The 20,506-nt window shown below is 50.3% G+C and overlaps 7 protein-coding genes across 7 annotated transcripts; 3 read left to right on the top strand and 4 right to left on the bottom strand.

Moving 5' to 3' along the window:
* Positions 1 to 974: 974 nt before the first annotated feature.
* M437DRAFT_75220 (uncharacterized protein) lies at positions 975 to 5,912 on the bottom strand (the record flags this gene model as incomplete). The annotated part of the gene is made up of 3 exons (XM_041026375.1): positions 975 to 1,334; positions 1,396 to 5,675; positions 5,729 to 5,912. The coding sequence occupies 3 exons, from the start codon at positions 5,910 to 5,912 to the stop codon at positions 975 to 977; spliced, it is 4,824 nt and encodes a 1,607-aa protein (XP_040879698.1).
* Positions 5,913 to 6,346: 434 nt separating this feature from the next.
* On the top strand, positions 6,347 to 7,495 carry M437DRAFT_48932 (uncharacterized protein; the record flags this gene model as incomplete). Its single annotated transcript, XM_041021751.1, has 1 exon — positions 6,347 to 7,495. One exon carries the CDS (start codon positions 6,347 to 6,349, stop codon positions 7,493 to 7,495), a length of 1,149 nt encoding a protein of 382 aa, XP_040879697.1.
* Positions 7,496 to 8,506: 1,011 nt separating this feature from the next.
* M437DRAFT_84380 (uncharacterized protein) lies at positions 8,507 to 9,314 on the top strand (the record flags this gene model as incomplete). The annotated part of the gene is made up of 4 exons (XM_041028095.1): positions 8,507 to 8,676; positions 8,731 to 8,892; positions 8,960 to 9,127; positions 9,191 to 9,314. The coding sequence occupies 4 exons, from the start codon at positions 8,507 to 8,509 to the stop codon at positions 9,312 to 9,314; spliced, it is 624 nt and encodes a 207-aa protein (XP_040879696.1).
* Positions 9,315 to 14,961: 5,647 nt separating this feature from the next.
* On the top strand, positions 14,962 to 15,751 carry M437DRAFT_75218 (putative rab GTPase Vps21/Ypt51; the record flags this gene model as incomplete). The annotated part of the gene is made up of 2 exons (XM_041026374.1): positions 14,962 to 15,036; positions 15,092 to 15,751. The coding sequence occupies 2 exons, from the start codon at positions 14,962 to 14,964 to the stop codon at positions 15,749 to 15,751; spliced, it is 735 nt and encodes a 244-aa protein (XP_040879695.1).
* An 853-nt stretch (positions 15,752 to 16,604) lies between these two features.
* M437DRAFT_84378 (uncharacterized protein) lies at positions 16,605 to 17,142 on the bottom strand (the record flags this gene model as incomplete). The annotated part of the gene is made up of 2 exons (XM_041028094.1): positions 16,605 to 17,068; positions 17,127 to 17,142. 2 exons carry the CDS (start codon positions 17,140 to 17,142, stop codon positions 16,605 to 16,607), a joined length of 480 nt encoding a protein of 159 aa, XP_040879694.1.
* A 297-nt stretch (positions 17,143 to 17,439) lies between these two features.
* M437DRAFT_75217 (uncharacterized protein) lies at positions 17,440 to 18,329 on the bottom strand (the record flags this gene model as incomplete). The annotated part of the gene is made up of 2 exons (XM_041026373.1): positions 17,440 to 18,001; positions 18,052 to 18,329. The coding sequence occupies 2 exons, from the start codon at positions 18,327 to 18,329 to the stop codon at positions 17,440 to 17,442; spliced, it is 840 nt and encodes a 279-aa protein (XP_040879693.1).
* A 783-nt stretch (positions 18,330 to 19,112) lies between these two features.
* Positions 19,113 to 20,147, bottom strand: M437DRAFT_65933 (uncharacterized protein; the record flags this gene model as incomplete). Its single annotated transcript, XM_041024663.1, has 1 exon — positions 19,113 to 20,147. One exon carries the CDS (start codon positions 20,145 to 20,147, stop codon positions 19,113 to 19,115), a length of 1,035 nt encoding a protein of 344 aa, XP_040879692.1.
* Positions 20,148 to 20,506: the final 359 nt, after the last annotated feature.

Raw genomic sequence — 20,506 nt, 5'->3', positions numbered from 1 at the left:
CTTCTCTTCCATTGAGGGAAGTTGCGTAGATCTTAAAACTTTTGTTCTTTTGTTCTTATCATACACTCTATAGAGTTCCTGGGTCGGCATGGTCTCGATCGCATAAATAGCATACACTCGCTAGCATCTTCGAGTTCTATCATGTTTGCATATACCAATATCAGATGAGGAACTAAGCTAAACCTCCTTCTATAACACAATACACACACAATACACACACAATAAACACACAATTCTCTGTGCATATGCTCCCATTTCCCGTTCAACTTTTTCCTGTGCTATAGTATAGAGAACAGTTTCCAGTCACTCCTTTACTATAGGTTACTAGTAGACAGCCACCCTTATCTAGCCAGTGGGTCATGCCCAAGCAACCTACCTATCCTGATGCTCAAAGCAATCTCCAAGACCCTCTTTCTCTGCTCATCATATGATCACCTCTCCTGCTCCTGCTGATCATGATCAACACTCCAATCACCAGACATGTAAACGGTCGACCTGTAATTTTTCTTGTCCCTCCTGTCCGTCCGGCAGTCCTTGCCATTTCTGTGCATGTGAATGCCCGGACCTCCTCTGACTCGAGGCATTTCTTGATACACCCTCGACAAGATGATCATCGAGAATGTCAATGCTCAGACCCTTTGACCGTTCAAAGGTTTGACCGCTTCTTTTGGTGTTGTAGAAGTATTCTTGGCATTTGTCGGTCTACAAGTCCTGGGAAGTACGCGAACAGGCTCGAGCCTGCCGGTCATATAGAAGCAAAGCTTGATGAAGATAAATCATGAGGGGAAGAGCGGCCCGAGAACACATTTCAAGGCAGTCACCCATAGCGAAAGCTCAAAAAAAGGCAGGTAGTAATTCTTGCATTTGCTCAGGTATACAGAAACATGCATGCCCACCCAACGACACAAACAACAATCCATCCCAATGCAAATCATGGAACAAAAATTTCATCCTTTGTCATTTGACTTGACCTCTCAAATCCTTTTGAAGCCTTCTTTCGTATCTTCTTTGCTCCAATCAATCGTCACGCCCTTCTCGTCCTCTTTGTACAATACATTGCAACACTTCTGCAGCCTATCAAGAACATTATCATAGCGGCGCTCGCACTCCTTGCACACCATAGAAACCATTTGTCGTGACAGTTGTTCTTCGTCTGCATCACCAAAGTGCTTTTCGATGCGTTTGCGCAGCGTGTCGATGCCGCTGCGTATGCTCTTGCCGTCGTGTGAAGCGAGCAACTTTTTGGTGTTGTGGCGTGAGTAGAGTGGTCGGGCTGCGATATTCGGGCCAGACATATTTTGGTTTAACAAGCCTTCTGCACCTTCGATAAAGTCCTGAAAGACGATTATTAGTATATCTGCTATGCTTAGACATGAGCTTAGAAAAGAGACTTACAATGATCTTGCCCAGCGGCCTTCGGACGACACGGCCGACATATTCTTCCATATGTTCAGCGCGGTCCATCAGGGCCTTTGCTTTCCACTCGGCGAGTATCGAGCCTTCCTTGCCACCATCATCTACCTCCTCAATGTAGTGGTTCATGTTCTCGATCAAGAGAATGTGGTAGTTCAAGATCTCCTTGTCTTCGTATTCGAGGCCATGTGCCGTTGTAGCAGATGCAGCAGCACCGGTAGCAGTCGGCGATTCTCTAGCAATGACCTTGAGAGAATCCCACATAGCTCTATTAATGCGAATGTATGCGTCATCAATAAGTTGGCGAGCACCGAGAACCGCTGCATGACCATCATACTCTCTTGCAGCCGAGAGGTATGTACCTTCAACAGCGTTCGAGAACAAGGGGAAGATTTTCATGAAAGCAATGACACCCTTGCGCTTCTTAATCTTGACCTTTGTATCTTCAATGGCGTGAATCTGTTCATCGACGAACTTCTGAAAGAGCGTCTGCAAGCGTGAGGAAACCTCATTGAGGTTGTGAAGCAAGAACTCTTGCGATGTTTCTTGCAAGCGGTATATGTGCAAAGCCAGAACAGTGAGGACACCGACACCCTGGATAGGGTCGCCAGCGTTTGCCCATTCCATGAGGGTTCTTAATTCGTCTTTCCAGAATCCGAATGTTTCTTCCATGACATCAGCTACACGTCGTGCCATAGCTCGGTCAGGTTCCATCAGACGTCTGCTAGTGAGATCAGTGCCCACGCGTGCTTCGGGGACATTAGCCACCACTGCATCTGCAAAGTCAATGTTCTCGAGACTGGTGGCGTGGAAGAGATCAACAAGGAAGTTTTGCTCCATGGAGATTAGTGGAATTTGTTCTTCAAGCACCCCATTGAAAACCTCGAATGGAGCCATACGTCCAGGTTGCGCTCTGTCAATAGTTGTCGGCTTATCGCCACCAGCACCAGCTGATCGGAAAGATTTAGCCAATGTTTGCGATCGCTTCACTGTTAGTTTACGAGCAGTACTGGTAAGACCTTCCGAAGTTTCCTTCTCGACCGAGGTGAAGAGCAGCTCAGTCGCTTCGCCACCAGCCGTGCGAGCACCCCTTTTCCAGTTGTTGGTATTGTCTCGGAAGACATCACTGTACAGAGGACGAGCCTTGGTATGATACATGCGGAGAGTGCTTTGCCATGCAGCCATATTGGTCTCCTTAGTGAAGAGCAGCAATGGGCTGAACTGCCAAAGATTGGCACGAGCCAAATTGAACCCTGGGCCGTTGAGTTTCATTGCGGCATTTCCGATACCACCAGGATGTTGCATGAGCACGGGTTTGGCAGCCGCAAGTGCTGACGCGAAAGTATTATCCAAGTAGCGCATCAGGCGTTGACAGAATTCAGCACTCTCGCGCATGTATGCGTTACGCTTCTCCTGCAGAGCATTCATAGTACCAACGTCGCTGGCATCAAGGCCAGTTGCAGGTCTCATAGCATTTGTTGAACGCACAGAAGGGTCGATAGTAGCCATAGCCTTGTAAAGAAGAAGCAGTGATGACTCCACTGACATAAGAGCTTCTGGATTGCCGAAATCTCCGTGTCGCAATGGCTCTAGTTGACGTGGTGAGATGGAGATAGTGTCGACCAACTTCTGCAGCTCAGTGTGTAGAATCTTCTGGTTAGCGGTTTGTACTTGAAGACCCTGCGATTGCGCCTCGATGAAAGCAATATCATCATTGAGAGTGCTCAGTTCCGCAGAGTAGATGGTGAGAAGCCCGTCAAGTTCATCACATTCTGCAATTGCTCGGTCAAGCATTTGGTCGACGACATCAACTCGATCGTCTTTCTGTTCAAGATGACCCAGCCAGCTGCCAGCCTCAACACGGCCTAACTCGCGCTTGAGATCGGCCTCCAGATCTTCTAGTTGCCTTCCTTTCAACAGGCCAGAACCCCAACCGAAATCAGAGAGGATGGACTCGAATTGGATGCCTCTGCCGTCAAGCAACCTTGGGTCGATGTTGAGTGAACGAAGATGGTTCTCTTGCTGCGCTGATCTACGTTTTGGTCGTCTGGGCTCTGGAGCCACCACTGGTACTTCGGGTTGTTTTGGCTGTTGCTCTGGTTCGGGTTGTGGGAAGTAGCCTTCTACAGCGGCTCCATCGACAGGTTTATGAGTTTGCTCGTTTTCATTTGCAACCTTAGGTAAGATCTCGGTATCTGCACCTTGGGCCTCTGATTCAGGCGCAACTTCAGCCACAGACGGAGGAAATTCGGGCTTCACAGGAGATACTGGCAGCTCTGATTTACCGGTATCCACGCTCATCTTTCGCAGAGGAGCCGGAACGACGCCAGTGATACCGTCAGGTCCTTGTCCCTTCGTAGCAGCCTCTGCCATGGCTCTCATTCGCTCAGCAGCACCGCCAGCACGAGGCTTGAATGCACCCTGGGCGACTGCAGCTTTTCGAAGGGCGTCTGCGAGTTTGGGGCCGGTCTTCTTCTTGATCATGGGTCCGAGTCCGGGGCGATGCTCTTCCTCATCTGACAAAACATCTCTGGATTCGGGTACCGGAGGCGGTATCTCCTCTGGTTGTATGGACGGCAGAGTTGGGGCCTGTACAGGTTCTGGCTCTCTGGTCTCTGGCTGTGGCGGCAGAGCTTGGGATGACACGTCAGCACTCGAGGCTGTTGGCGTATCGTAGAAAGCACCAGGTATGTTATCAGAAGTGGATTGTGGGGGCAAGAACTTTTCGATCCCTAGGCCACGAGGACTTGAAGGACGACCGACTGTAGCAACGGTGCTGATGTTTGTGCTAGCACCGGAAACATTTCTGCTAGTCGAAAGTGGAGGCGGGCGTAATGCCTCTGAGTCTAGATCATTCTCGCTTGGTCCTGCGCTGTAGTTCCGACCTGCCATGAACGGCCGTTTTCGCTCAGGGGGAACTTGGATATCATTAGAAGACTGGTCAGGAGGAGTGATTGATGGTTCTCTCTCCCGTTGGCTTGCAGCACCTGGTTGCCGCTGGTTCTTCAGGGTTTCGAATACTGAGGGCCGAGGCTCGGTAGGATCAACAGTAGTAGGATAAGGTTTCCTAGGAGAGGGTTGTCTCATCGGCGAGACTTCGCGCGAAGGAGGCTTCCACTGATTCAGAGTTGATGTGAACATACTAACTTCAGTCGGAGCTCCTTCCGTAGACTCATGGCTACGCTGACTTTGAATGCTTCGCTCGCTCCGTACGCTTTGATAACTCTGCTGGCGCCCTTCGGCACGAGCCGGTGCTAACTTTCCAGGTTGTTCATTTGGCTGATTCAAGTGCGCTGAAGGTTGATCGGAGATGTTAGGGTTTGATCTGATCGATGATGCAAAGGAGGCATTGGGCGATTCAGACACGGGTGGATGCTGCAACTCGGCCCTCGAAGACTTGGGAGTCAGACGAGATCGAGCACCGGGAGGTGGACCATTGTTCAGTGGTGGAGGAGCAGCACCTCTTTGCGTAGGCTCGCGACTTTGAGCACGACCAGGCTCACGGCTTGGGGCACGCATGGGCTCACGACTCGGAGCACGCATGGGTTCACGACTGGGCTTTTGCATGCGCTCTCGGCTAGGCTGTTGTCGCAAACCCCTGTCCTGTGGAGGCCGAGACTGGGGTTGCAAACCTCCCGGCGGAAGAGGCTCTCCATTTTCAGGTCGGAAGCGTTGACGTGAGTCCTGAGACGAGGGACGATGCTGTTCGGCAAAAGGCGGACGAGGAGGAGGAGGGTTGTTTTGAGGAGCCTGTCGATCCTGGACAGCAGGCGAACTCCGCGGTGCTTGTTGTTGGCCAGGTGCCAGACCTAGCATCTGTTCTACATCACGAGGATCAAAGCCACGAAGATCAGGAACTTGGCCTTTTGTGTATTTGCGGTAGATCTTGACCAGACTAGCAACGAAGAAATCCTTCTCTTTGGACGTGGCAGCCTGCCAGTAGTAGGGTTTCGAGATGGTGACGACGAAGCCTACGTTACTGGCCCATTGGTAATGGTTCTGCTTAGGTGGAGGAGCATTGGGATCAGGGTGAGCGAAAGACTCAATGGCAGACAGATCCTCGAGATTCCAGGTTTTGCCAATGGAGAAGGAGCCGTTGTTGTTCTCACGCGCCTTGTGCATACGAACACGGCCAGTGCTACGGACAGCGACGACGATGACGCGAGGCTTCTTGTTGTCAGGAGAAGAGGTCGGCGGAGGAGGGGTCGAGGGATGGGCGGCATCTTCAGTTATGCGAATGTGGGTAATGTACGACTCGGCCACTATTTGGCAGTGTTAGCGGGGCAGGGCAGCTGGGTGAAGCGATGCGACTTGCACTGTCCATTCTGGTCGAGCTTGGAGAAGCAGCTCTCAACCATGCGTCGTTTCTCATCCTCGAAGCGCTCGGCACGGGTCATTGTGTTGGTGGCAGTCGGTTGGCCTTGTGGCAGCGAGGGCTTCCTGCCTCGAGCGTCATGCATGGCCGAGTCGGACGGGTTGCGCGACTGCGAGCCATTCATGCTGTCGACGTGACTACTTGGTTCTGCGATTGCACTGCATCTGGAGGTCGGCCAGGATCACCGAAGCTGACAGACAGCAGAGAGGCCAAGCAGAAATTGTGGCTGGGAGTTTGGAGACGCGTAGGAAAGATGACGGATAGATTGCTGGCAGCCGTTCGACTTCCGACGCAGCAAGCACAGCAAGCACCCTCACACTAACCAACCTACCTCCAAGCCGCAAAGCTGCTGCCCTCCTGCTCCACGCTCCTTCCACTTCTGCCGGACTGCAAGTCTTGGCAATCCCGTCTGTCTTATCGCGACCCTGCCCTAATCGCCGTCGGCAGCGCGGACCGAGCAGGTGCGTCTACCGAACCTTCGACTTTTTTTCCTGTATTGCGACTGCCTTTTTGCGACGCCTTCTTTCCTATTCACTCTCAACACGAAACTCTTACGCCATGTCCTCAGCAGCTCCATCCCCCGAGCTCCTTGCTCTTGTCAACGATTTCCTCGCCAGCAATGGTTTCGACAAGGCCGCTAAGGCTCTCACCAAGCAAGCAAAGGACCAGAACATCGCCCTGACCAACGACGGCAAGACTACGTTGACTGCTCTCTTCGACGCCCGTCCTAAGGAAACCGCCGTCGCTACCGCCGATGACTCTTCCGACGCCAGTGACAGCAGCGACAGTGAATCTTCTGATTCTGACTCCGACTCCGACTCTGAGAGTGAAGCTGAGAAGACGCCCGTGAAGAAGACCGCAAAGAAGACCAAGACCGAGAAGAAGGCCGACACTTCTGACTCTTCCTCTGCCTCGTCTTCATCGGAGAGCGACGACAGCAGCGACTCTTCCGACTCTAGCGACAGCGACTCCTCCGATTCAGACTCAGACTCTGATTCCGACTCCTCATCGTCCTCCTCCTCGTCCTCGTCATCCTCGTCCTCATCATCATCCGACTCCGACTCAGATAGCTCTAGTGACTCTGACTCTGACAGCTCATCGTCATCCTCATCCGAAAGCGAGTCCTCAGACAGCGACTCAGAGTCTGAGAGCGAACCCAAGAAGACCAAGAAGACTACAAAGCCTGCCAAGGCTGAGAAAGCTGCAAAGAAGGAGAAGAAGGACAGGAAGCCCGTGGAAAAGACCGAGCCTTCATCCGATTCTGCTGCTTCAAGCGTTACTCTCGCCGATGCTCCCGCTCCCATCGACACTATTATGGTCCCTGCAAGCTCAGCTCTTGGTCAAGCTGAAGGTGCCGCTGCTGCAACCAACGATGCCGACCAGCACATGCACCCCAGCCGCAAGCGCAAGCTCGGAGGCGCCTTCAGTGAGGCTGAACAACAAGTCGCCGTTCCTGCCACCGAGGAAAACCTCAAGCGTGCAAAGAAGGAAAATGTACCTTTCAGCCGCATCCCCAAGGACCAATACGTCGATCCTCGCCTCGCGAGTAACGCCTTTGTGCCCTACGACTACGCTCAGAGGGCCCACGAGGCTTTGATCGTTACTAAGGGCAAGGCCTTCACCAAGGCCAAGAACAAGGGCAAGCGTGGTAGCTACAGAGGTGGCATAATCGACCAGACACCTAAGGGTATCAAGTTCGATGATTAGATATCTCGAACAGGCAAGGATTTCAAGAATGGGCTACACAAAAGTCAAAGCGTGGAGTTTTTGTTGCGCAAAACAGGTTCGGGGTTCTTTATATCAGGCGTTCTTTTGTTGGATAGATTACTACATATCTTTCGGCCCAGACATGGCTCGCTTTCTATGGCCAGAGTCAAAATTTTACAATCATTACAAGCAAGGGAATCATTTCCTACACTGGTCTTCTCTGCCTGAAGGCCTTTTTGATTACTGTCATGAAAAGCAAGAATTTTATGGCTCTCATCCAGGATTTCGACGTAGTTGATTCTTTTCCCAAACGCGTTAAAGACGGTCTTAGCCGAATTCTTGGAGCTCGCCATCTCGGACAAGGATGTTCTCTTGAAATGTACTCTCTGCATGGACATCCAAAGACGCACCGTATCACTTTGAGACAGAACGATATCAGCTTAGACGTTCGTCTTTAATACGCAGAATACCCCCCCTAAGTCTGATGGTCGGGACGTAAGTTATCACGGTCATATTCAAAGCAATGTTTCGAAAAGACAAGCTCAGGGAAAGAGCTATGATAGCTCGCAATTGACCATCAGAGCAATCAGGAGAGATTCAGCAACCTCCAACCTTGTCAGTACATAACAAATCAGACCTTGGGAGGAACAGCAGAAGTTGCTACCAGAGATCAGTGTAGACCGATACATTCATTCTGCCCACTTCCAATCAGACTGACATCGTGCACACATTGACGGCTGGAATTCATTGAAGCAACTATAGCCTTGAGCAAGTTTAAGGTTTCTTGCTCACACCCAACTCAAAAATCCGCATCATGAGATCCTTCAAGACCATAATGACTTGCTAGACTATGACATTACCTAGAGGGGTCATGGGAACAGTCACATTTGTTATTCACCCTTCGGAGTGTATATAAGAACGGCTGACCCTCTGCTCCTCTTCAGTCTTCTTTCCACCAACAAGTAATCTTGCCTCACCACTACCCAAGAAAGCGATAACCCCATCTGCAGGATGAAGTTTACCGCTACTCTCCTCACCTTCCTTGGTGCCACCTCTTGGGTCGCCGCCGCCCCTCTCGACATCTCCCAACCCATGCCCGGACCCGAAGGCCTTGTCAAGAGACAACATCCGGTAACATTTAAATGTAGGCAGGCCGATACGAGATGCTCATGGAAGTCAGCGTAAGTGTTTGCCGACACAACGATCTTCCGACCGTCATGCTGATGCTGCTAAAGCTTGTGCTGGGACACAGCCGAAAGGTGCTACCAGAAGTGTATGAAAGAGGAGGGTTGCTATTCCCCCATTTGGCCTCCACCCCCAGTCATCGAGACCAAAGAGAAGAGAAATTCTCAGGATCACTGCGGATTGAGGAATTTCCAGTGCGAAAGTCAGGCCGAGTAAGTAGTTTGTGTCTTTGTCCAGCACGGAATCTATCCCGTCCGACTTTGGCTAACGCGATATCAGATTCGCCAACCCAGGCACGAATATCACCGAAATCTACCACAACTGCATGGAAGAGAGTGGTTGCGAGCCCGCTCCCACCCACAACAACCTCACCACCGAACATCTCACCAAGAGATGGCACCCACACTGTGGGGCCTGGCAGTCGTTCAAATGCAACGCGAAGGCCAAGTAAGTAATTTTTCTTAGCACGGAGAGCAACCTTCTAGTTGAGTATGGCTGACGTGACTCTAGAAAACCGTCGAGATGGGGAGACCCAGACGCCGACGTCAAAAAGGAATACCGCGCCTGCATGATCGAAAACAAGTGTCGCTGTGCCATCGAGTATCCCTACTATTGTAACAAGGACAACTCATAAGAAATCCGAGTCGAAAGAGACGCGAGGTACGAGTTGGATGGGCCTGTGCCAGTGGGTTAAGAGAAAGTACTGTGGTGCGAGGAAGAGGTTTTGTTTGAGACTGAAAGAGATGCGAGGATGAGAGTTGCTTGGGTCTACGTGGTTTAGATCAGAGTTGTGATGTGAGGAGATCCTTGCAACTTCCTCTGAGAGCATCTGTCTTTTTGATCTGTAGAAGATTATTCCTTTCTGATTTGCTTGGTTCTCTCTTTTGTGCTGGTATTTTTCATTTTCTTGATATGGCTTATAGCACTTTTGATTCGACATTCATTGCACCTCTCCATGTGTTCAAGATTGCCTCGATCTTGCCGCTCTCTGTCGCGAGTACAACGGATTCATACACTATCGAAATGCACAGTTGCAGTTCGAATATGAGTCTAGCCATTGGAATAACCTTTGCTAGGTTCTCTATGAGGATGTCCTTGACATTGTCGATAGCAGACAGACAGCAGCTGCAAGGTCAGGAGCCACGAGCCGAGTTCTCAGCTCCAAGCGATCATTGTGGCTGTGGACATCAGACAGAAGCGTACAACCTACCACCATGGCGGTTTTGCATTGTCAGACCATCAAGCTCGTCGATCACGGCAATTGTTTGAGGAGAAGAATGTCCCAGTCATCGGCACTTGAGAACATGAAACAACCTTGTTGAGCCTGAGGCCTTCGTCAAGGGTTCGGGGTAAAGAAACATGGGGTCGAGAAAATCCCATGTCAGAAAAGTTCGCCTAGAAGCATGTCACGTTTCAAATCTCATCGGAAGCGGGATCAGAGCAACCCAAGTCCTGAGAGACAAAACAGCATAAGGCAAACTCGTTGACCCGTGTATAGGGGTCGGACGTTGATCACTGGTAATCGTATACGAGCAAGGCTTCGTATGCAATGCTACGACGTTTCGCGTGCAGGAGTTGGGAAAAGAAGCCATCCTCAGTGGCGTCAGCAAGGAAAACCGGTCGACATATGCTATCTTCAGGGCTGACTTGAGGTCAATCGTACCGAGTACCAGGTTACTCTGAAGATATGTCAGACCGTTGTTGGTGTGGCTGGCGTATCATCGGAAGATCGATGTACGTTTTGACATATGCAGGAGCGATTAGTAGTCACCTCATCGAGCAGCGAACACACCCGAGTTTTCCGAGAACGAGTATTTGTAAGGGCAAGGAACATGCTAATGGTATAGGAGATAAAAAGGGGGGGTATCTAGATGGAGCTTTGTAACGAAGGAAGGAAAAAGGAAAAAAAAGAATAGCTGTTGGCAATGGAACCACACCTTAAGAACGAAGACAAACTGGGGTTTTGGTACATGGAAAGATAGCAAAGAAGAGAAAGAAGACAGGATCCGAGATAAAGCGCCACTTATTGGGTTGCCCCATTTCCTCCTGTTCGCCAGTGTAAAAGTTGTACAAAGCCTGTAGTCCTTCCTTCCAAGCACGCAAATGCTGTAAGAACGTTCTATCCGCATTGCATGATGCAGTGAACACGCGAAGGAAGAAGGATAAGGAGATAACGCCAGTCGACCGATGAGAAAAAAGAACAAAAGAATGCCAATTCAGATCGCTCCTTGTGACGCCGAGGAGCGAGCTGGAACGAGAAGCAAGTCTTTTTTTGGATCGATTTTTTTGATTTGATGTGTTGGTCGTTTTCCAGAAGCGGAAGTTGTTCCTCGGCGGAATGTGTGGAGAAAGAGCTGGAAAAGCCAAGAATTGTGTAAGATTGATCATGAAACAAAAGCCGTTGATGCCGAGATGAAACCGTCAGATGGGGTATATTATGCGAAAGAACTCCAGAAACCAGGTAGCGAAAGACGAAGAAGTGGAACAATCAGGTGTGTATGAGAAGCGGAAACGACCGGCTGCTCTGTGCTTTGCCAGAGCAGCAGAGTCCTGAGCAATGGTTGTGTTCGAGAAACGAGAGAGAGAGGAAGGGCAAGGGCTGGGAGTGCGGGTTAGCGCAAGTTCACTTCAAACAGTCCGCCCGTCCCGCGCCGGACCAGAGCTTAAGGCAGACTAACCCTTGCGGAAGCAAGTATAGAACAACGCCAGCGCCTGATTCCTTTGATTGCTGTATCTTCCCTTCCTCTTCCGGCCGCAGGGGAGTAAGAGGAACGAAACGACAGCTCATGATCCTCTCGTGTGAGCCGGGATCACAAGATTACCGAGGCTTTGGTGGCGGAGGTTGGCCAGGCTTCAGAGTGCCTGTTGTGTCGTACGCTCCTCGGCCCATGTTGACTGTGACGGCGTTGCTGTTCCTTCTGATCATATGGAAATGGGCTGCTCTTGGAGAGAAGGACCGAGTGTGCAGTGCAAACTGTAGAAGATCTCAATATTAGTATACCATTTTATCTCGTCACATTTGTCATGCCCGGGTGATACAGTCGGGCAAGGAGGGCAAGGCTTACGATGAGTAACGGTAATCAAGTCGAACGTCCTCGTGAAGAAAACCACGAGAACCAAAGGACTGCGTCTGACGGAAGGCGGCCGGGATATAGCTTTGTAGCGAGGGCGAATCGAGTCTTTTTGATACAAGTGGACTCCTTTCAAGAGAATGTGTGTGGAATGCTGGTCTCACCAAGAAACCGAAACCAAGAATTATAAAAAATGTATACGCCTTGCGCAGGGAGTGGAAGGTATGCGAGGATGAACAAGAGAAAATAAAGGGAACAAAAAAGGTGGCATATCCATGGGCGAAGGCGATACGAGTTATATCTATCTCGACTCTATCTACAAACTACTCGCGTCACCACGCATGCTTTCTTTGGGTGCAACCCCCTTTCCCTTGGGTGTCTCGCTTGGTAGGCCTAGGGAGATTGAATTGACGTGCACCCATTACTTTTTTTTTGTCGAGCGCAGACTGACGCAGACGGAGCAGCCGTGCGCCTGAGCTTTTTCTGTTTGGCTGTTTCAAGTCCGATTTGATGCGCGCAGCAAGGGCGGCCGATCCTACAGCTTTGATTGATTGACATGCCCGGCAACGGTACCAACAGTCAGCCCCCCGGCAGCGGCGCGGCGACTTGAAGGGCAGGGGCTGATTTGCCCAGAGGATCAAGCGCCAACAGCAGCAGGCAGTCGAGGAGATCGGTTTCCAAACCATTCTCTCCGTCCCGCCGGGTGCGAGGCTAAACCCTGTCAATCAATTGCCCTCTAATGCAGGCACTCCCGTCTCAAAGTTTCCGCGCATCTGCTAACAGCTCACAACCGCTGCATGCGCCTTCGTTGGTCTCGTGTTTCTGACGGGTGTCAAAGACACTGGCTATATGAAATATGATTCAATTTGACTCATTCTGGGCTTGCATACATCCACCACAGAAGTGAGAGCACTACATGCATATTCCGCTGCTGTTCCAACACGATCGACTAATCTCCCACTTCTTGCTTCAAACAGGCGCTACTAAGCGTCAGATGATGGTCCCGAGCTCCGATATATACTACAAGAGACCCGACATGACATAAAACACGAGGCGCCTTCGCGGGAGGTATCAAACTAGAAAGCCGCTAGAACCAGCGCCTCATCTCCGGGGCCATCGGAACAGCGGTCTTACCGTGAGCTTAGCAGAGTTATAAACTTTGCTTCTCCAATTTGTTCCTGCGTACGATTGAATGAGGAGCTGAGTTTATCAGCGCCTCGATGACTCGCCGTCGTCCCTGGTTACTCGTCCGAGGTTGTCCAACTGTATGGGTCCATGCAGGTGCCATTCTTCCGGAACAGGCGGCGAAACGGATGCAAGCTTGCACATCCCGCTGCATGCTGTCAGATCAGTCCTGTGCCTCGACCCTTGACACGTCAAGTGTGTTGACTCTGCCTCCATTCTGTGTGTTCAAACGGGAACGCTCTGCCCCCTTTCCCTCGTTTTCTTTGTTCATTCCTCGAGCTGCCCAGACCAACCTCTTTCCTTCTTTCCGAGGAGGACCATGCTTCTGGACTATCTTCGTGAGCAAAGACGAAGGATTGACCCTGATCTTCCATGGCCCATGTCATCGTCATTGAAATTGTCATCGCTGTCCGAAGCCACGGGCAAAGCAAATTAAGATTGTGACAGCAGGCTTTCTTCGTCGTACGGTTCTGGAAGAATCGGCTGCTCGGCTTATCGAACTGCCACTATGCCCTACTCACACAACCTTGCTTCAACCTACCTTGGTGTAAGCATATCCTATCATCTGACTTACTCCCTGTAACGGAAGCATCAACAGGCAAACATTGCCATGTTTGATGTTGAAAGGAAACGGAAAAACAATCTTCTGGACCGGCACGGGAAGGGTTGGCAAACAAACTCTCGCCAACCCTAGCAAGCCACCAAACAAGCAGGAAACAAAGAACAGTTTCCAGAGGAGGTAAACATACAATTCCCTGTGCATATCAATCAGAGGTTGATTGTCTCAACGACCTGTACATCATCATTCTTCATGCAACAAGCCGGCAAAAGGTGGTGCGACGTAGAGCCGGGATCCGATGCAGCAGTTCGCAGACGATTGTCTTCTGGTGCAACTCTGCAGCAAACCGGGTTGAAATGGTTGCTCCAACGGAAGATCTGCCTCTAAGAGACAAGCCGTGTCTAGAGGACTGGGACGGAGAGGCTTGTGATAGATGACAAACAGAGACACAATCAATCCTTGCATGACGAATTCTGCGCCGACTGACAGTCTTGCGAGTTTGCTGTGGGTTCATGTCTGTAATGCAGATCGATTGTTCCCAAAGAGTGCCATCAGCGTAACCTTGACGCTGATATTGAGACCTGCTGTCTAGGAGAGATTTGTCAATGCAAAAGTCAGGTTTCTTGTAGGCAACGACAGGGATTGGTGCAGGGCCCGCATTCGGTCAATCACTACCAAGGACCAGGAATAGGCCAAGTGTCAAGGATATTGAGCATTGATATTCCGTCAGTGTTCCACGCAGAAACTTTTCCCGCTTCTTCTATATTAACACCCATGACGTGCGGTTCAAAAAGTTCGGCTGCTAGTAGTAAGCCGTGTCCGCGTACTGACACAAGCGGTTCGTAGGGTAACAAAAATCCGATTGACAACCGAGTCCTCTTATGAACTCAGGTAGATGGCTTGATGTGGAGGCAATGATAGAAACATGGCCAGACCAGGGAGTCAGCGAGGGTGGAACGAGCTTGAACTCTGTTTCCTTCGGGTAACAAGCATTATTACAGTCAGCCGAGGTGAAATTCAGGGTGGCGCTGGGCGTGAGAACACCTGGGGCAGGCGGGTCGCCTTGGGAGGAGGCTCGATGCAGCGAGGAGTGAAGTGTTGAAGGCGGCGGCTGCTGCAAGCCGTTGATCTGGCAGGACGATCAGGCACCTACCGTACCGGCAGTCTTGACGCTTGGGACTGAGGATCAAGGAGTTTCTTTTCATAAGTATGCAGGTCGCTGTGTGCAAGATCGAGGGGTATACTCCTCCGTAGCTGCCAGTTGCTAGTTGCCAACGTCGTCGCGATCTGTTGGCAACAGGCTTGGCCCAAGCAGGGTTTCCGTCATGGTCGGTAGCTGCGAGCGCAACCGCCCATGTCGTCGTCGCCTTTGATCATTCATTGTCAAGAGGAGTCTACTTTCAACATCGAAGTGATCACCCACATCTATACCCTAAATCTGTCAGATTTTCTATACACACACCACAATGAGTGACGCATCAACACCGAAACCCAGCAGCAGCGTCAAGTTGGTCCTGCTGGGAGAGGCTGCAGTAGGAAAGGTACGCACATCTAAACCACCAACCTACAAGCCACACTCACTGATCCCTCTCTCAGTCATCACTGGTCTTGCGCTTCGTAAACAATGACTTCCAGCCCAACAAGGAACCCACCATCGGCGCCGCCTTCCTCACAAAGAAGATCTCGCTACCCGCCCGCACCATCAAGTTCGAGATCTGGGATACCGCAGGCCAGGAGCGCTTCGCCTCGCTCGCTCCTATGTACTACCGCAACGCACAAGCTGCTCTTGTCGTCTACGATCTTACCAAGCCCTCCTCATTGGTCAAGGCTCGTCACTGGGTCGCCGAGCTGCAACGTCAGGCCTCACCGGGCATTGTTATCGCTCTGGTCGGAAACAAGTTTGATCTGTGCGGCGAGGAGGGACAAGATGCTGAAGAGGACACCGCCGCCGAGGCTGCCGCTGGCGAGGACGAAGACGGTGCAGATGCAAGGAAAGTGAGCACACGCGAGGCAAAGTCATATGCCGATGAGGAGAACCTGCTGTTCTTCGAGACTTCTGCGAAGAATGGCACCAACGTCACCGAAGTCTTTACCGCTATCGCCAACGCCATTCCTGAGACAAGTCTCAAGGGTCCTAGAGGAGGCGCTGCCGGCGCCAGAGCCGGTGCCGGTGATGCCGCTGCTCAAGGCCAGGAGTCAAGGGTCAACTTGAACAGTATCAGGGAAGCTGGCGCAAAGGAAGGTTGCGCGTGCTAGTTTGCCTCGTTGCTATTTCTGGTATATGGCATATTACGTTGGGCAGATTTTGAATGCTGGCAGACCTCTGCTGTCTTTGGTTTCAGACCTAGGGGACCGACCACCGACAGAGCTCTTTGGCCATGCTTCGAATGATTTTCATGTTTCTTTCTTCTTTCCTGCTGGCGTTATTGTCCGACTATCACGGCACTGGGCCGTTCGATTTCTGTTTCGTCTTGTTGATATCCACATCGAGTCTTGTCAAGGGGTCTTCTTACCCCATATCTACCCAGTTATGCCTCTTCAAATCAATTCACTCTTCAGAACTGACTGTATGTCACGCGTAGTGATCATGATCCCATCGTTCCCTAGCAGAAGGTGAAGGAGCCATCAGGGAATTATATTTCTGAATAAGGAAATAGCTTTCGCGTGATGCTTTCCTTCTCAATCGGCGTCGATCACAAGGCTCGTGGCTCACAAAAGTCTGCATTGCGACTTCCCAAGGGACAGATATCTTTGTGGCTTGGCGTGGCATTTGACATCAATATCATACCGTTTCTCTCCGAGCCTTATCTTTAAGCTAGGGTACGACTGGTTTCACTGACCACATCAGTGAGCTAGCGACCAGGTTCTCGGCTGTCGTCTTATGCCTCTCTTTCCGATCAAAGTTTCACGACTTCAAGGCCAGAAGTTCATGAAAGGAGAGCAAGGCTTGTGTAAGAGACCCGTGTACAAGTCAGCCAAATCCAGAAAGCAGAAGTCGTCGAGCCCGCATAACCATTCCCTCAATCAATCAATCAATCAATCGATCAATCAATCAATCGATCAGGGGCTTCTAAGGAGTAGGAATGGCATAGCGATTCTACAAACAACTCTATCCTAGAAAAGCTCCGCAGTCTTCAGTCAAACCTTTCAGCTGGTGCTTTAAGGTCTCAATTGCCAATTTACAGAATCCGACTTTCAATTGTGCATCACGAAGAGCCATATACTGTGCTTGCAATGCAACACTTCTCCCGCGAAGTTGTCCAAACCTGTCTAGGGTTTTGTTCATCTCGACGAGGAGCTTTTTATCTTGCTCCGAAAGCCAAAGGCCATCGCAACACTCTAGTCTGTCATTGCTTGCGATAATGTCAGAAAGCCATGCTGTACGATCTTTGACGAGTTCTGCTTGTCTCGCGGCGAGGGTTTGGGTGTTGGGGTCGTTTTCGACTTCTGCTAGTTGTTGCTTGAGGAACTTGAGCTCGAGTTCTTTTTCGGCCATTTGGGCTTGTAGAGTTTCTCGTCTTTGGTGGCGCTCGTGGTGTCTGGCCTTGAGTATCTCGTCAAGATGTTTCTGTCCTGAGGTTTCAGTGGTTAGTAAACCTTCTCTCCGGCAAAAGAAAGCGGTGATGCCTACCTTGGACTTGGACCATTTTAGTAGCGGGCTGTTGAGATTGTGGACTGAATGGATATATCCAAGACGTATGTGAGACGAAGAATAAGACAGAGAAAGTAAGAAGGGGAAGCTATCAAAGTCTATTGCGAGGCCATGACCTTGCTGCATTCCTGACGGGACATGTGAGGGCTTGTACGACGTGAGATTCTGCATGGTCGTGCCAGGGCGAAGCATTACATGTCGTATACATCCACTATGGTCTCGAAGAAACCGCACTATAGAGACCCAAAACCTATTCTACAAAAGATGACCTTAAAACTTTTTGCTCCTCAATCTACTTCGCATTGCGGGTCTTCACAAAGTTATGGTGACTCGCCGTTTCATCAATCTCTCCATCATTGCTTTCCTCCATCTCTGGCCTTGCTTCCACTTCCTCCTTGCTCTCCTCGGTGATCGGAGGGATGCCCAATATAGTGGCAGTACAGATGGCAATAATACCCAGCTCAGGCAGATAAGTCATGGTCAGATATGCCGTTGGATTTCCCTTGCTAGAATTGAAGGTTCTGTTTCCAGTAGCTTCAAAGATGAGCGAGTAAACCAATCTTACAATCATTAGAGGGATGCAGTATGCAACACAGCGAATAGCTCTTCGCTCCGGAAGTGCGTATGCAGACATGTCTTGAAAACGCCAGAAGACCCATAGTGGCCAGAGAGTGTAGACATAGATGATGGTGATGATCGCTCTACTGGCTTGATCATATGGCGTAGGGTCAAGTTGATTGTCATCTTTGTTCTTGATGACGATATAACCAACAATAGAGATGATGATATCGATCCAGGTAAGCACTTGCGGAGCATAAAAGTAGCGTTTGTGCACTACAGCGACAACTTTGTTTCTGTCTTTCTATTAGCACGAACTCTCAGTAGACAGTAAAGTATACCGTACACTCGACGCAGAAGCTCCAGAAACAGAAAGATGATGAGCATGATGCCTAACGACTCGCAGACAAACACAGTAGCCCAAAGACTATCCGAGTCATTCTTCATAATGGCCAAGTAGCAGCTTGCGCTAACAAGGCGGATGATTGAGAAGACACCGATACAGAACCAGCCGATTCTTCTTGTCCAATAAAACGAAACAGCAAAGATGAAGGAGATCGAGAAGGTGACGATTTGGGCAACGCAGATACCATCGCGGTATCTAAATATACTGTCTCCGTACATATTCCTTATGTGGATCAGATCTGATATTCGATCGAGTGGAAGTAATCCAAGACAAGTATTGATGGCAGGAAACAGGAGGTAGAAAAGATTTGATCGCGTGTTCAAAAGCAGGGAGATTTACCAGGTTTATAAGCAACAGACGCTACATGGCTGTGCCCACTAAGTCTTGCCTATCATTCATCTTTACGTCTCTGCTCGTCTCAAAGATGGTTCATGTTGCAGGGATAGAGGTCATGCTTTGAGGCTCAGAAGTTGGCCTTGCGAAATCTGATTGGCCGGCTCGGACTTTTTCGAAGGATTCTATATATCCACGCTTGGCATTTGGGAGAACGATGACTTTGCCAATGTCAAGCAGCGATCATTTGCTAAGAGATGATGTGTCGTGTAGCATATAATCTGAGGCTTGGGTGGACGATCAGGAAAGAAGCTCCCAAAATCTTTGTCCTTGGGAAATTCTCATCAGCAGGACAAGAAAAAGATCATGAGTTGGTAACTTATGCTTGCTTTTCGCATGGGTTGTTGTTTCTCTGCCAGATATTTTACATTAATTGTGAGCTCGATTAGCCTGATGCTGATGGGGTGCTTGCCCTAGCATGTCATCTCATCCCAGAAGGTCGTGTGATTGCTTCAGACGTGGAAATATGGTATGGATAATTTGTGGGGAGCATACGGTCGTGGAAACAGATTGATAGGAGACTTCTCTTCTCATGGTATGAACTCAAGGGGCCATAACGTGGGAAAACGTATTCATTGTTCAGGTACTGTGCTGTGTCCCGCGTACTTCTATACACCTGGCATTCCCAAAATGCTTCTGACAGCAGGTGCACCTCGAGGAACAAAGTACACAGCATAAATGACGCTGAAAGCGACGAGGAAGCCAGTGAACTTTTCCAGCCAAGTGTGGAAGTATGCAGCAGTCATGAGCAACATCCACCAGCTCAGACCTGCGATGCACAAGGCAACTCTAACGCCTAGACCCAACTCATTCGGGACCTTGACATTGCCCTTGTTGTCAGGTGTCTCAACGGCAGCGGTCTTGACAGCGCCATCATGCATGCGGATACGACGGTCCTCGCGCAAGCCTCCTTTCTTGAGGACGGCAGGTAGAATCTCGAGCCAGAGCATAGCAGAACCAAGAATGAGGATAAAGACATGGCCACTGATATCATGGCCGCCTCTCCAAGCACCACCGGCAATCTTGCAAGCAGCATGAGTCAAGATTTCTCTGGTATCGCTCATCTGGTTCTGCTTGTAGTTGTTGACAGGATCGTCCTTGTAGATGATCTCGCATTGGCCGCCGGTCAACCTAAAACCGCGGTCGATGATGGGAGGACCGAAGAACCATTGGGTAACCGCACACCAGACAGCGGTCACGGCAGTGTAGCGGATGATGGCGCGGACGCGACGGTGTGTAAGAGTGGGCTGGAAGCGAGGACCAAGAGAGCTGTGTGTGAAGCAGAAGAGGAAGAATGCGCCTGTGATCCAAACCCAGCCAATCTTTACGAAATAGACGTTGAAGACGTTGGACTTGAGAGCGAAGTACGAGGGAGCGATGGATGGAGGATGAGACTGAAGGTCGCCGCTGTAGGGAGTGTTGCGCGTGGTCTTGTTCAGGACGCTGAACAGGGAGCCAAGGATCAGAGTGAAGGGGTAGATGGCCAGCAAGACGCCCTCAAGGAAGGTGGGATACCATGGTGACGATGGCGCTTTCTGCATGCTGTTCATGTTGCCGTTCGGACCCGACGACGACGAGGGTGATGAGGATTGTGACAAAGCGGATACCGGGACCTCTGCCTTGAAGCGATTCCGGGTCGACATGACGTGTGTGAAGTGTATGCAGGAAGATGGTATAGGATGGATGGTTGTTGTCGCCGAAAGAGACTTTGGTCCACGTTTTGCGCGCGCCAATATGACGTATGTATTTACCTGCCAACATTTACCTACAGCTTGTCCAACACCTGTCCTTCCACCATACGGCCTGAATATGTGCTACGAGGAGCTCGTCTATATCCTTATGTAGAACAACGAACAATTTGTGGACGGGAATAGTCCGTGTTGAGCTAATTTTGTTCCCTATACAATGGTCGCATGGTCGTTGCTATGCTGTTCTACGTATATGGGTTCTCGACTCTCGTACCAGTGACCGACTCACTCAGGCACCATCCCAGTCAATGCTG

The sequence above is a fragment of the Aureobasidium melanogenum genome (assembly GCF_000721775.1).
Source record: "Aureobasidium melanogenum CBS 110374 unplaced genomic scaffold scaffold_10, whole genome shotgun sequence".
NCBI classification, from domain to species: domain Eukaryota; kingdom Fungi; phylum Ascomycota; class Dothideomycetes; order Dothideales; family Saccotheciaceae; genus Aureobasidium; species Aureobasidium melanogenum.
The sequence above is the reverse complement of the archived record's forward strand: the minus strand, read 5'-3'. Positions and strand labels throughout refer to the sequence as shown.